The sequence below is a fragment of the Hippocampus guttulatus genome, chromosome 16, assembly GCF_054856545.1.
Source record: "Hippocampus guttulatus isolate MCC_2025c chromosome 16, RoL_Hgut_1.0, whole genome shotgun sequence".
In the NCBI taxonomy this organism is placed as follows: domain Eukaryota; kingdom Metazoa; phylum Chordata; class Actinopteri; order Syngnathiformes; family Syngnathidae; genus Hippocampus; species Hippocampus guttulatus.
Window position 1 is genome coordinate 2,063,395 of NC_141276.1, and position 13,827 is coordinate 2,077,221.

The following is a 13,827-nucleotide window of genomic DNA, read 5'->3' on the forward strand; positions in this document are numbered from 1 at the left end:
ATTAGCAGTACTTTTGGCGAATATTTTCTTCGCGAGTCTATATTTAGAATCACAAATTGTCATCAAACATGAAGGAAGAACAGAATGTGGTCAGTGGATGGACATATTTAGTTTTCTTATTCTATCCACAGCGCAGAGATTTCTGCCAAGGTTTTTTTTTTTTTTTCTCCCTTTTCAAATTTTCCACCAAGCATGTTACTGAAATGCTCTTAATGTGGTGGACGAAGTCCAGGCCGCACATGTTTCTCATGGCGAGGTGCTCATATGGTGCGCAAGACATCATTGGGCCGAGGAATCCAGTCTTTGAAATGTCACGGCTTTCTTTCACGATGACTCGCGAAGCCTCGGCGAGATGGCACGAGCGCGTCATTGAAGGGTTTAGTACGTCTCATAATGAGAGAGGAGAAAGCCGCGGCTGCGCTTTCTTGTCGCGAGCCTTTTGGGTGGATAACATCTGTCGAGCGGGCGGGCAAGAGTGGAAACAGACGTCATGATGTCACACTTCAGTCTGGACCGTTGATTGTGTTCTTCCTGCCTACGCTTGTGCTCGCTTGAACCCCTTTCGCCACTACGAACGTCTGCATACCCTGTTGCATGTGTGTTTATGCTGGCACCTGGAATATCAGAGTGCTGCACTGCGCAGCGCCACAGGAATGCGGACACACACGCGGGGGGGGGGGGGGGGGCCCAATCACAAAAGGGCGTGTATTACGCTTAACGCCGTTAAGACCGATCCGTTGGTCTCAAACTAAAACGTTGAGTGAAATGGATGCGGAAACACAACCCTGGAATATCAACAGGGTGTGTACGGGTTTAATGAAGCCAAAAGACTTTTAAAGACCCTTTTGAAGGTCTCTTCGGTCAACTTCAGAAGTCTCGATCACCAAACGTGACCCTGATGAGTGGATGATATGCACGCTGTATTCACGCTATAGAAAATGAAATCTCTTTTCGGAAATCTCGTTGCAAAAGCCGAATGGTAGGGGCAACACTGAGGCATGTGCCGAGTAATGTATCTGCAACTAAGGACGGAGCTATAAAAAAAAAAAAAAACACAGCAAAACTATGAACGCATGCTGTATGACTTCCACAGCTGTCTGCTCTGAAAAGACGCGTCGGCCAAGTTGCACATACGAGCAACAGACCGTTTCAACAGGCCTCACATTTGTCTGAAAGTCATCTCCTGAAAATGCTCAGCGCACGGACAGACCTTTTGAAGATGAGGATACCCCTTCCTTAAACACACACTCGGTCCGACGCAGCACACCTGTTTTTGTCACTCAAACGAAATGTGTCCCCCTTCCACTGGCTCTGCTTGCCCTCGTTGCCCCAGAGAAAGGCCCCGTTTCCCAGGGGGAGATTTCAGGAGTACCCGTCTGCATCCGCAGCCACACAGCACGCAGGTCCCAGCCCCCCCCCCCCCCCCCCCTTCGGACTGCACAAAGGCTCCATTGTGCGGCACAATGCTGGCTGCCCCCTCTGAATTTCCCATCTACCCCCCCATAACTCTACCCCCTCTCTTGCTTTTGCATAACTCCTGGTCTCTTGTGCTGTGCGTTTCCAGTCACCTTCCAGCACCCTCCTTCTCGACCAAATTGTTTAATCTTCCTTCCGAAACTACCGCTAATGGGGTTTTTCCACCGAAGGGAGTGAGTATTGACATTCCTCAACATTTCTGCTCATTCCTCTTTCTCGATGAAATAATTTAGTCATGAGCATTCATAAATCTTTTCAATGACAATTTAATGAGGGTGCCAAAATGCATGCAATGGTAACAGAAGTGGTGGTGTGGGGGGGGGGGGGGTGACCTCCTTCCTCCCAAACTACACCGATGCCGTCCCACCAGATCTGTACGGGAATGGCAGAGCGCCAGCGTTGACCTCACCATGCGACATTGTCGCCAACGAAGGGGCCTAACCACGGCAACATTTGCCATATCCTAAAAGGGACAGAGCCGACATTCCGGACTACGCCTGCTATTTTTTTTTCTTCTAAAAAGGCTAGAAAATACAGACTCAAGAGGACAGAGTGACTAGAACAGTTGCGGCAGATCTGCGGTCGTATTTTTCATGTCAAACGAGGGAGAACCAAAATGCCTTCAAGGATGTGGGAAATTCCTCTCTTCCGAGCCAAAGGATTTTGTTGTCGGAAAACGAATAAACGAGGAATGAAACCATTCTGGAGTGTGGAGGACAGAAGGGCGATAAAGAGACACCAGCTGGTCAGTCAGAAAAGGAGGTAAAGTCACAGGAATGTGATTTGGATGAGGGGGGAGAAAAAAGGCCCAAGAACGAGACGGAGGGCTTGCTGGAGTCAGCGGAACACAAAAGCCCCTTTTTCACGCCTTGCTAAAACACCGTCACACAGAAAGTGCCACATCTATCCGAGTTTCCTGGGGATGGTTATTTTGGTCGCTCACGCGCAACATGCACACACCTACAGTATCCATGGCGATGCACTTCTCGCCAAAGGAGACTTGTAGTGGGTAATGGACTGCTCTCGAGACAACTTGACCGTGACTCAGAGTGTAGAATTTAGCACGGCGGGGTATTCATCGAAGGGACAGTGATAACCTCATTCCACGGGCCACCGTGCCCCTCCCGCCGCGGGGCTCAAAAGAATGAAACCTCCTGCAGGGAAAAAATCGGGTCAAAGTAAAATGGTGGCGCAGGAGTGGTTCCGCACCGGCGTAAACATCTTGCATCATGTTCATGGACTGAGAGAGGTTTCAATATGTAGTCGAACTTTTGGAGCATTTTTACAAATATGAGTACAGACGGACAGTATCAGAGCATTCCCCGTACATGAGGTTTTGTTGGGGTTTTTTTGTAATCGCATGACCACATACTTCCCTAATATTTTTGATGTTGAATTATTAGGTGTACATTGATGTACATTGATATTTAGGTGATTCATTTACGCCATCTGAAATATTCGAGAGTAAATGATCAATGACCCGACGCCAATGGGACGCGGTGAAAAAAAAAACACATCCAGTTGATGATCCCTCGATACGTTTCACTTCTCAGATATAATCAATAATGTCATATCCTCTCTGACCTTGTGACCTTTCACACACTTTAAACACTTTCTCCACACAATAATCTCCTGGAGTATGCAGTCAACCCGACGCCGCCAGCAAGGGAACTAAATTCTTTCACAGGGGTGACCACATTTCTGAAGTCACCCTTGGCTAAAAAAAATAATAATAAAAAACACGACTTTTTATCCGCTTCTTAGAATGAGCGTTCACCCGTTCTGAGCAAAGCAACTCAAATCAAATTGCCGGTAGAGTAACGCACAGCAGCAACGTCCAATTCGAAAAGTCTCGCTAACGTTGACGGAGCAAGAAGGTCCGAACACACATATCTGTCGGCGACGACGTACAAAAGTCGTACCTTGAAGCATGCAGCGGTAAGCCGACTCGGAGATGGCGTAGATGTGAGGTGGCATCTCGTGCCTCTTCTTGCCTCGGTACATCTCAATGATGTTCTCCGAGTAGATGGGCAAGTTCTTGTAGGGGTTGATGACCACACAGAACAGGCCCGAATAGGTCTGCAAAGAGAACATGGACTGTGAAACATGCTGGGGGAAAAAAAAAAAAAAAAAAAAAAAAACTCACGAGTGGTTCTGTTATAAGAGCCGACAGATGCCAGTCAACATCTTTTTGTTCTAACTCGTGGCATTTTTTTTTAAAAATAACATTTCATATTTAGCATCACTCAAACTGAAGGCAATTGAACCTTTGTTATTTGTTCTGTCCCCATCTGGAACCTAAAGGACAAAATAACTCCGTGAAAGCCGTTCCAATGTAACTGAACAGTTTCTGGAAAGATTTCTTTTGGTGATAGGCAGCCTAATTTGAAGACCCATTTTACTACATTTCGACACCCTGCCATTCATTGGCAAGAGGAGAGTGCATCCGGCCGTTCATTGCCCACCGAGCTGTCACGCTGTGCCACACGCTGATGTGTGTATCATAATTAGAGTCTACTGTGACAAGACTTCTGGAGCAGGCATCCAGGAACTAGATCGCATGCTGAAATCGTTAGGTAATCGCTCAGTGCGGCGCCTCTGAACCCCCCCCCCCACCCCCACCCACGCACACAAAAAACAACAACAAGTGGATGTTCTGTTCCGATGATGCAGACGAAAACGAAAAACGCTTGCGAAAGAAGTTGACGAAGCACAGAGAGGCTGGAAGAAACAATTACATGAGCCCGATGGCTTTTCCTAAAGGTCCAGTTCAGTCGAGGTGTAACACGGTGCGGCCTTTCCGCACGTAACACACAGCAAGAAGCCCAGACAAAGCTTTTGATCTTGAGGAATGACAGAGGCGGTGTACCTTAACACCCCAAATCACGTTTGATAACGACGTGGTGCGTCACTCGCTCTATTTACGTTCACATACGGTACATCGAATAGAAATAGCATTCTGAGACGGGGAAATTTCCTTGAACGTTTTCCAGAGGTCATATATATTTGCCGCCGTGACAGACAGTGACTCATGGGGTAGGGGGGGCAAGCGCCGAGTTCCTTCATATATTTTGAAAACACGTCAAGCCTTCTTGCATGTAATATATAGCTGCCGTGTTGTTTACGTGAGTGATCAAAAATGATAGAAATCCCACCGAAGCTCGCTACTATTGGCAAACGTTCACGGTCGGTCACTGGCAGCAGCAGACTATACAAAGAACTCAACATCATGCAGGAAAGGGAAGGTGATATTTCCACTGTGAAATCTGATTCAGCGAAGGGGATCCTGCGGCCTGGTAACAGCTGAGCAACAGCGGACACGACAGCCGAGCCCACGTGCCATCCATGGACAGGACGTGGACACGCCGCTCCACATTGTCGAGTAGACGGCACTCTGTCGCGTTACAACAGACACCGGAGCCTTCATGCCACCAGTCTTCTGTGGGGCGGACAGAAGACCTTGACTGCTCGCTTCGCGGCGCTCTCATCTGTACACGTCCGACGCGCAAGACACAACAGTGCCTTTCACGTAACGATGAGGAGTTTTTAATGCGCGGAATAAAATGGCACCGACTTCCTGATTGGGAAGCTCGGATTCAAGAGCGGGCGGTCTGACTGATAGCTAAATGTGTATTTTTTCACAAATGCACATGTTTCAGTTGGAAATAAAAGAACTTAGGTGGACGGCAGAAGGAAGGCACATCGGCAGACGGACGGACAATCCGTTAGCCATGGAAGAATGCCGATGCTTTCTGACAGCTGAGGCTTATCTTGCGATATAAAGGCCCGCTTGTTTCCAAGCTAGCGCGGTCAAGCCCACCGCGGAGCTCTGATTAGCCTGTGACGCACCACCGCGTTGAAATAAATCCTCCCAATCAAAAGTGTGCCGTCACTCGGTCGAGATGCTACGACAATGACCGGCGCCTCAATGATGGCGCACGTCAAATGTCTGCGCGATGACTCGGATATGGAAGCCATCACCTAAATTGTAAATCCTCAGCATGAGGAAGGGTTAGGGGGGCCTTACAGCATGTCTGCAATGGATCGTTGCACTCTGAGGAGGTAAGTCAAACAACTCAGCCAGGAAACTTTCTTCCTGTCAAAAAAAAAAAAAAGAATCCCACTTAGTGAGAACACATGTTGACAATTTGTCTCAGCCAAAATACGAATTAACAAGATCCCAAGCGGAACATGAGCCATGAAAAGCACAGACGGAGCCACCTTCCACTACAGGACTGGGATTCAAAGTATAAATGACTGAGAATGCGAAGCTTTGCACACCAGTGCCAGAGGAAGAATGCAAATCCACAATGCTAAAAAAGTGCAAGAAATCCCAGGGCGTCTTTTCTGAAACGTTTGACAATGACAAAAGGCACAAAACTTGAGAAAGGATTAGAAGAAAAGACGCAAACTATCGACACAGGTACACCAACCAGGCATGATGACCACTACGACCATTAAAACAAGATAGTGAGCGATGATGAGCAAGGCAGCAAATCCCCAGCATTCCCTTACACAGAGGTTCTTTTCCGCCTCTGGTATTCACTCTCCAAAGGGGGACAATAGCAAGTTCTGCTTCGTACCGACATTCTGCATCGGTGCCGTTCCCATAGAACAGCGACTCAGCCATGAGCGATGGCCTAAGTGTGTGGTAGTGTACCGTCGATGAATACAGCATGTTTGACGAACAACGCGTCTTGGACACAATGAAATGTGACGCTTTCTCTTCATTCGGAGCTGGCGTTCCATTTCTGGTGAAATAAACGGTGACCGAATTGTGCATTGGCTGAGATTTTTCAACACTCCTCGAAGTCCCCGAATGATATTCCCCTTAGGTGACAACCAACCCACATTCTATTTATGAAAACCATAAAATGGGTCACAATTAGAGAAATCTGGAACATCAAAAAAAACAGTTCAATTGATAGTGACTTTAGAAGATACAGTACAGTATAAAGTACTTCAATATAGTCTGTATTCCACCCATGGGCCACAAAGAGAAGCATTCCAGAAGCGGAGAGCAATGTTTTTTCACCCCAACACAGACTTACGATCCATGTGCAACACGTCTGGTCGGGAAGTTCAACGCCCCATCCTGTCCCAAAAAGAGACTGATAAATATTAGATCGCCGCTATTGCATAATCGACTAAAGGTTAACCGTGGTGTGCAAGAAACACAGAATATGAGGTGAGTTTTCGGGTCAATCATCACCCGGTGAAAAATAGAGTTATGCAAAAAGCCTTGAGAGAGAACGAGGTCACTCACATAGATGAGTCCAGAGTAGTAGCGGTCCTTCAGGTTGTGCAGCACAGACGCCTCATTCAGGCAGGTGAGCTCGGCCATGTCCTCCACCTTGCTGAACTTGGGAGGGTTCATCTTCTGGATGTCATCCTTGTTAATCACCACCTTTTTGCCATTCTCAGCCAGCTCCACCACCACCTCCTCGCCGCGCTCCTCGCGGATACTGGCCCCCTCAAAGCCATGGCGCTCTGACGGGACCCAAACCAGCTTCTTGGCTGTCCAGTCAGCCTGCGTGGCCGGGTTGTAAACCACGGCGCGATCCACAAACAGGTATCGTTCTGGGTCCTCTTGACCGCTTCGATGGGACATTTTGGGTTGGCTTGACGAGAGCAATGTGGGCACCTGGAAGAGACAAGTTGAACTATTTGTTTTGTTTGTTTGTTTATTGAACATAAAACATATATACAGTAATACTTTGACAGAAAATAAGGTAGATAAAAAAAGTAAAAAGAAAGAAATCAATCTTCATTCAACACAGTTATTATGTTCAAGGGAGTAGGAAGAAGTAACTATGAACGTAGTTAACAGCAAAACATCACCCGAACTGGCCACTAGTCAATCACAGGGCATATACAGCGACAGATAACCTTTCACATGGTCACAAAGTGCGCTGAAGTCAGGTAAGTGAGTCACGAGACAATTAAGTGACTATTAATGTTGCCATTAATTTTTTTTGCTGATGCAGTTCAGGGTCATATGGAGCCGATCGCAACTAACATTGAGCAAGCAGTGGGGTACGCGCTGGACTGGTTGACTGTCAATTACAGGCCAGATACAAAGAGACAAAGTGCCCCACTCACTTTCTCTTCAGTGAAACTAACACGCGTGTTTTTGACATTTTAACCTGTAAAAACTCGCCCAAGTACTGGGAAAAAAACATGCAAATGCCATATGGGAGGACTTGGGTCCAGATTTGAACCAGAACCTCTCAACTACTACTCTGCGTACTAGACTACAATCACAATAATAAAACAATAACTGCAACAAACTTAACAACGGTGTAAAAGCAACGGTTTGATACATCTCCTGAATTCGATGACTACATTGTCTTTAGTTTGTACCAGCGTACTGTGTACTTAATTGTCTGTCCGGTTGTATCAGATAAATAGTTTTCCGGAATACGAAGCGGGAAACGCATATTCATCCAGAACATGATGACATTTGGGAGAATAATTCAAAGTTGTCAACGATAGACTTCAATGGAGAGTGCGCATGAGCCGCAGTGTCACGATCTTGCGCATTGTGCGTAAGTGCGTAAAGTGAACGGCAGATATAGAAATCCCCATCGACCAAACCATCGCAATTTGAAAAATCGATTTTAACTCGCACCACTTGGTGGTCATCTTTAGACATACGGGGTATGTATGAAAGATGAGTGCGCATTGGCACGCCGTAAGCATGCGACAGAAAACTTGTATACGCATGCAAACAAATCAACATAAACATTAGAAAGGTCATTATAAGGTAACCAAATGGATAATAATGGTACTGCGTGAAGGTGTAAAACATTTAGCTTTACAGGGAATCATCTTAATTGGGTGATAACGGTGCTACCTGTTTGTTTAGTTTCACCCAAAGTGCACTCCTGCCGCTAGCTTAAAAGGCTAATTATAGCGCAAACTGTGTCGTCTAATTCGAGTTCATCTCATTAACAAGAGTCGGGGGGGGGGGGGGGGGGGGAGAGACAACAAAAAAACAAGCATTCAAATCAGCCTTCCGGACCCGCGTCCCACGAATAATGAGCAGAGTCCAACTAAGTTTGGGAAAGCACATCGAACACACCCTCCATGCCGAGAACACCGGCTCCCAAAACGCAGCCTTCCGCCCATCATCATCCATATCCGGCCAGTGACCTCCGAAACTCACCTGGTATCGTTCCGAGAAGCTCGAGTCCGGTTCCCCACTCAGTGCGCTGAGCCACTGATGCGCAGCCTGTGTGTCACGTTCTGCTCCACGCACACAATGGAGATACAAGCATGTGTTGGGGCTCTGGTATGCACCGCAGAGGCAGGGCTGCTGCTGCCTCGACACTGGGGCCCCTCCTCGACCCTGCACTTTACTCACTTGACCGCCCCAGCCCCCGCCTACAACCGACACCCAAATCACAACGGGCCCCTTCAACAGAGGGGCGCTTCACGATCTGACTGACACAACTTTTACTTTCGAGAGGAATAGCTAGTCTGCAGAAGTGGTAAAAGTACTGACATTGAACAGTCTTAGATTTAAAAAGAGAGAGAGAGAGAGTGAGAGATTGTGGTAAAAGGAGTACTGATCCAACTGCAGTACTTAAGTAAAATCTGAACAAGTACCGGTCGTGGGAGCTAACAAAGTCCAAATAATTCGCTACAGTACTTTTCAGGTACCTTTACTTGGCTTGAGTACTATTCTGACTACTTTTAACTCTCACTCCCCAGATTGGAAAACAGCGAGCTGTACATTCTCCCGCTTTGTCCAAATACACTTGTCAAGACAGAAGTTGAGATCTTGATGCGATTGATTGATTGAAATCTAGTGGAGCTTTTATGAACGCTACAATACATCGGTGTTTCCCAACCTGTCTTGAGCTAGGGCACATATTTTGCGTAGGAAAACTCTTATGGTGCACCACCAAGCAAAAATGACAAATAGTGTATATACTGAAATAATAATCTCATTTCAATTTACTCCCACATTTACTCATCCCAAAACTGGGCCGTTCAGTCTGACACATTGCTATTATTCTGCTCGAGACTCTTTTCTTGTTTTGATGTCTTATTTGTATCATTTTTTTTCTCAAACATTTAAACAGCGCTAACTTAACGTGCCTTCTGGTGCCGTGTCCATTCGTAACGTCGAAATGTTGTAAACCGAGGATCCCCTGCGCTGCACGATTAAGATGATTGAGAGTAACAGCTCGCTCTTGGGTCTGAAAAGAAAGACATTTCTTGATCAAAGATTCAACGGGAAGAATTTTACTCTAAATGGAAAAATGCAACGACAAAAAGACTTTTCTATGTAATGAAAGTCATATACACCCCCAACCCCCATGAAAACCTGGTGTCATCATAATCCAGTTCTGGCATGAAAAACGATGTTTCATGATGTGGTTATGTCCAGTCTCTCGTTAAGTCAGAGTGCCTCAGCGTCCGCCCCTTCGGGCAGGTCCGCCCCTCCTCTTCCCGCCGCCTCGTCCTGCTCCCGAGCCTCCTTTCACCTTCTTCCTCACGCCGCTTGCTTGCTCCGTGTCATCTTCATCTCCAGTTCGGTCTCTGGGCCTTCTCCTTTTCTCACCTTGTTCCTTCATTTCCTGAAGGAACACAATCAAAGTGTCACATTCTAAATTATTTTATTCACACAGATCTGGAAAAAAAAAAGGGTCCGAGAGGAATTTTTTGTACGTCGTGTTGGCTATGTGTCGTTTGCTTTGCTTAACTACACTGCATCACACCAGAGGCGTTTGTAATCTTAACCTTCTTTAGCTTCACGACAGGGGCAACACATCAGTCAGACTATTGAAAAGGGAGACTTTATTATCTTCCAAATCTAAAATGAAATGCATTTTGAGATGACGCAACAACGCTGACTCACCAGCCTGGCAAAACGCTGGGCCTCGCTGACCCTCTCCGCCAACATCATCACCTCCTCCTCATGTGTGGGGAAGGCAGGAAGTTTCTTTCCTATCAGGCTTTCAATTCTCTGGAAAAGCTCCACATCATATCTGAAGGGACAAAAAGGTCAGTTCACTGGAGCGCATTCCAGGTTAGAGACACATTGGCAATTTGCAGCAGGAGGAAGTTGAAAAAGGAAAATGATTCTGCTTGAAGAGGGGCTGCCGGTGAGGCTAACAGGAGGTGCTTACTGGGTGACAAACGTGATTGACTTTCCCGATCGTCCTGCTCTGGCTGTCCTCCCGACTCTGTGGATGTAGTCCTGCATGGGTCGACGCATGCAAGAATCAGCAAACATCTGCCGAAACTCATGACACGAACTACAGACCGACGGCGCCACATTACCTTGGAGTGCGTGGGGATGTCGTAGTTGATGACACAATCGACATGCGGAATGTCGAGCCCTCGGGACGCCACATCGGTTGCCAGCAGCACTGAGCGCGACTTGGCTTTGAACTTATTTAGCGACCCCAGACGTTTATTCTGAAAAGAATGAGGTCTTAAAATTACTGCACATGAACAGATGGTGCCATGGAACCGAGAAGAGAACACAAACATCATCAGAACGCACGACCGTGTTTTGCATTGGTTTGTGCAGAACACAATCGAAGTAGTGGATGAAATGCTGAATGGACTGTTTAGAAGTGATAGCTGATTTTTTTCCCCTTCTTCTTCAGGGCCAATCCCGATTATTAGTAGTCAAGAAGGCCGATAACCAATATTTGGAGCCAATATTTGTTTGTGTTTTCACTTTTACCCAATAAGCACAATGGAATTCAGTAAAAATACACGACTTACAAATCGTTAGGTACATGAGGCTTTTCGGCCGAAACTTGAGGATAGACCTAAAATGCATCACAACCTTGACAGCTAAACCTAATTTGACCTTCTCGACACTTTTGAAAGCGCATGCCCAACTACTCATTGTTAGAATTGGTAACAGTCCCATTTCTGAGTATTTTTGAACAAATACACAAAAAGACTCCATTGCCAATTGTTTTTTTAAGTAGTCTAAAACCTCAAGTACTTAAGCAAATTACACATTTTAATTTAATTGCTGTATGACAAATGCATGTCGACTACGGTTTGGAAAAGCCGCTCCGACAGTCTACCTGACTCATCTGACCATGAAGAGGGATGGCAGTGATGCCAAGGTTCCTCAACAACAGCGCCACCCGCTGCGCACCGTTGCAGGTGCTGCAGAAAATAATGAAGGAGTTGCCTGCCAGCTCGTTCAGGATCGACACCAGGTAACAGTCCTGCCACACACCCACACAAAGCACTGCTACGTCAGTTGGTAAAAACTAAACAAGTCATCTTTAATTTCCGGAAAACCAGCACATGTTATACAAACTAAGAGTGCCACCTTGTACTTGGCTGGTATGAAGATGTAATACTGCTGTAATTTATCGACTGTCGAGTATTTGGTAGAAACGGCACACTTGACCGGGTCTTTCAATGCGGCCCTCTGTAGTTTCTGGACCTGGAGGCAATCAAAAGGATGGTCAATGTGAGTTACGGCGTAACACTAGCCAACAATACGAGAAATCTTTATGTCTGTAGCGCTTTCACAACAGCGCAAGCTTTTACAAAGGGCTTTACAGAACATTTCAAATGACCACAGACGTGTAAATACCTTCTTGGTCATGGTTGCAGAGAAAAGGAAGGTGCGACGATCCCTGGGGATCACTTTCAAGATTTTATCCACCTGGTGGAAAGAATGTCATCGTCACGTCATCGTGGGCCTCTAGATGAAATACTTAAATGGAAATCTGAACGAAAGCTGTATTTGCGGAGCTGTTGAGCAACAACAAATTCTGCTGAGGGGAGAAGTTTAATGACCCACCTCCGTCTCAAAGTCCATGTTGAGGATTCGGTCCGCTTCATCCATGACAAGGAACTTCAACGCTCGCAAGTTGAAGCCCTTTGTGTTTTCCAAGTGATCCATCAGTCGACCAGGCGTGGCTGCAAAAACATGTGTATTTGACATGACGCAAATGTAAAAAAATTAATAATTCTACAACACAAATATCAAACTCAAAGTCTAGGGGCCCAGAGCCCGCCCCATTTTTTTATCACCCACAAAAGCAAATGAAGTGAGTCTCTCTCATGTTCCGTGCTAGATGGCTTCATTCTTTTCATTTTGACATAAAACATGGACCGAAATAAGATAAGAAAACCTTTATTAGTATCGCAATGGAGAAATTCCCGATTCACAGCAGCAAAGTTATGAAAGGAAGAAGTAGAACAACAAAATATAGGAGCTGCTGGAAAGGCAGCCACTCACGCGGCGCCATTTTGAAGTCAAAATAACAAAAATAACACAACACAACACATAGGACAGAGATAGTCGTGCAATCTTCACCATTGAAAGAATCAAAGTTCTTACCAATGACAATGTGGGGTTTCTTGGCCAAAACCAAAGACTGAGACATCATGTCAATGCCTCCAACTACGACAGCTGCAACGAGAACATGGTTTTAAGACAGATTCATTGTCTATGCTGTTGTGCGCCTTGCTCCTTTTACAGGACACCCACCGCACTTGACGCCAATGCTTGAACCGAGGGCCTCAAACTGCTCAGAGATCTGAAAGGCCAATTCTCGGGTGGGAGTGAGGACGAGGGTATGAAGCCTCTGGGGTGAGGCCAGCAGTGACTGGAGGATGGGCAGAGCAAAAGCGCCCGTCTTTCCTGAACCAGTCTCAGCCAAGCCAATGACATCCTTGCCTTCACACCAAGAAAAGGACAATTAAAAATATATATGCAGATATCAACACAATACCCACAAGTCTTTCATGGCATTAACTATAATGACTCATTGATAAACATAAATACATGAAGTGGTCTATAAATACAGTTGAGTTAAGCCGAGTTGTTTGAGAAAAAAAAATCGATTACGATTATTTGAGATGTCTTACCTTGCAGTGCCACTGGAATAGCTTCGATCTGAATCTTTGTTGGACTCTTCCATCCCAGCAGATCACAAGCCACGCACAGTACATCGGTGACGCCCTATCGACGGAAAGTTAATGAAATGTGTAGACAGTTAGATGTACATTTGGTAATAGCTGTTGAACTTTATAAGGCACACACTTTGCAATAGCATTTCAAAAGACCATTTAGATATTGGTTTACTTCTAGCTATCATTTACACGGCTATGATACCTGTCATCTAAAACAGTGTGTTCTGTCTCTTAATTCGCTTGAGGTAAACCTACCAAGTCTTGGAAGGTCTTTACCGCCTCCTCATTTTCGCCACAGTTGTCGTTCGTGTTTTCATCTTCACCACTCGACACTTCACGTTCTTCGACATCTGTGTTTAGCTTCGAGGTTGCCTCACGTTCTTCGACATCTGTGTTTAGCTTCGAGGTTGCCTCACAAACGTCCGCCATGTTTTTTGC

At 46.0% G+C, this 13,827-nt stretch overlaps 2 protein-coding genes and 1 long non-coding RNA gene across 4 annotated transcripts in view; 1 reads left to right on the forward strand and 2 right to left on the reverse strand.

The window, feature by feature from the left end:
- LOC147192384 (myosin-10) overlaps positions 1-9,563 on the reverse strand; it is a 31,144-nt gene extending 21,581 nt beyond the window's left edge. For both annotated transcript variants that reach the window (XM_086132821.1, XM_086132820.1), the window contains exons 1-3: positions 8,645-9,563; positions 6,743-7,120; positions 3,399-3,555 (exon numbers count right to left, since the gene is read on the reverse strand). In XM_086132821.1, coding sequence (XP_085988947.1) covers positions 3,399-3,555; positions 6,743-7,087 — 502 coding nt within the window. In that variant the 5' untranslated portion in view covers positions 7,088-7,120; positions 8,645-9,563. The remainder of the gene's footprint in view (positions 1-3,398; positions 3,556-6,742; positions 7,121-8,644) is intronic.
- Positions 6,676-13,095, forward strand: LOC147192385 (uncharacterized). Its single transcript, XR_015103191.1, has 4 exons — positions 6,676-6,806; positions 6,901-7,048; positions 11,521-11,675; positions 12,956-13,095. It is a non-coding gene; the product is annotated as an uncharacterized LOC147192385 (long non-coding RNA).
- On the reverse strand, positions 9,714-13,818 carry ddx47 (DEAD (Asp-Glu-Ala-Asp) box polypeptide 47). The gene is made up of 12 exons (XM_086132823.1): positions 13,645-13,818; positions 13,345-13,438; positions 12,965-13,153; positions 12,815-12,886; positions 12,272-12,390; positions 12,062-12,133; positions 11,792-11,908; positions 11,538-11,684; positions 10,771-10,908; positions 10,617-10,687; positions 10,346-10,475; positions 9,714-10,064 (listed from the first exon to the last, which is right to left on the reverse strand). Exons 1-12 carry the CDS (start codon positions 13,816-13,818, stop codon positions 9,897-9,899), a joined length of 1,491 nt encoding a protein of 496 aa, XP_085988949.1. The 3' UTR covers positions 9,714-9,896.
- Between the last annotated feature and the right edge of the window lie 9 nt (positions 13,819-13,827).

Bases quoted from the DNA above. Each gene is read 5' to 3' on its own strand.
- ddx47 (XM_086132823.1), bottom strand. From the start codon at position 13,818: ATGGCGGACGTTTGTGAGGCAACCTCGAAGCTAAACACAGATGTCGAA. The intron at 12,391-12,814 runs GTAAGAACTTTG...ATGTTTTTGCAG, and splicing joins GAAACCCCACATTGTCATTG to CCACGCCTGGTCGACTGATG. The intron at 10,688-10,770 runs GTAATGTGGCGC...CGACCCATGCAG, and splicing joins ACATCCCCACGCACTCCAAG to GACTACATCCACAGAGTCGG.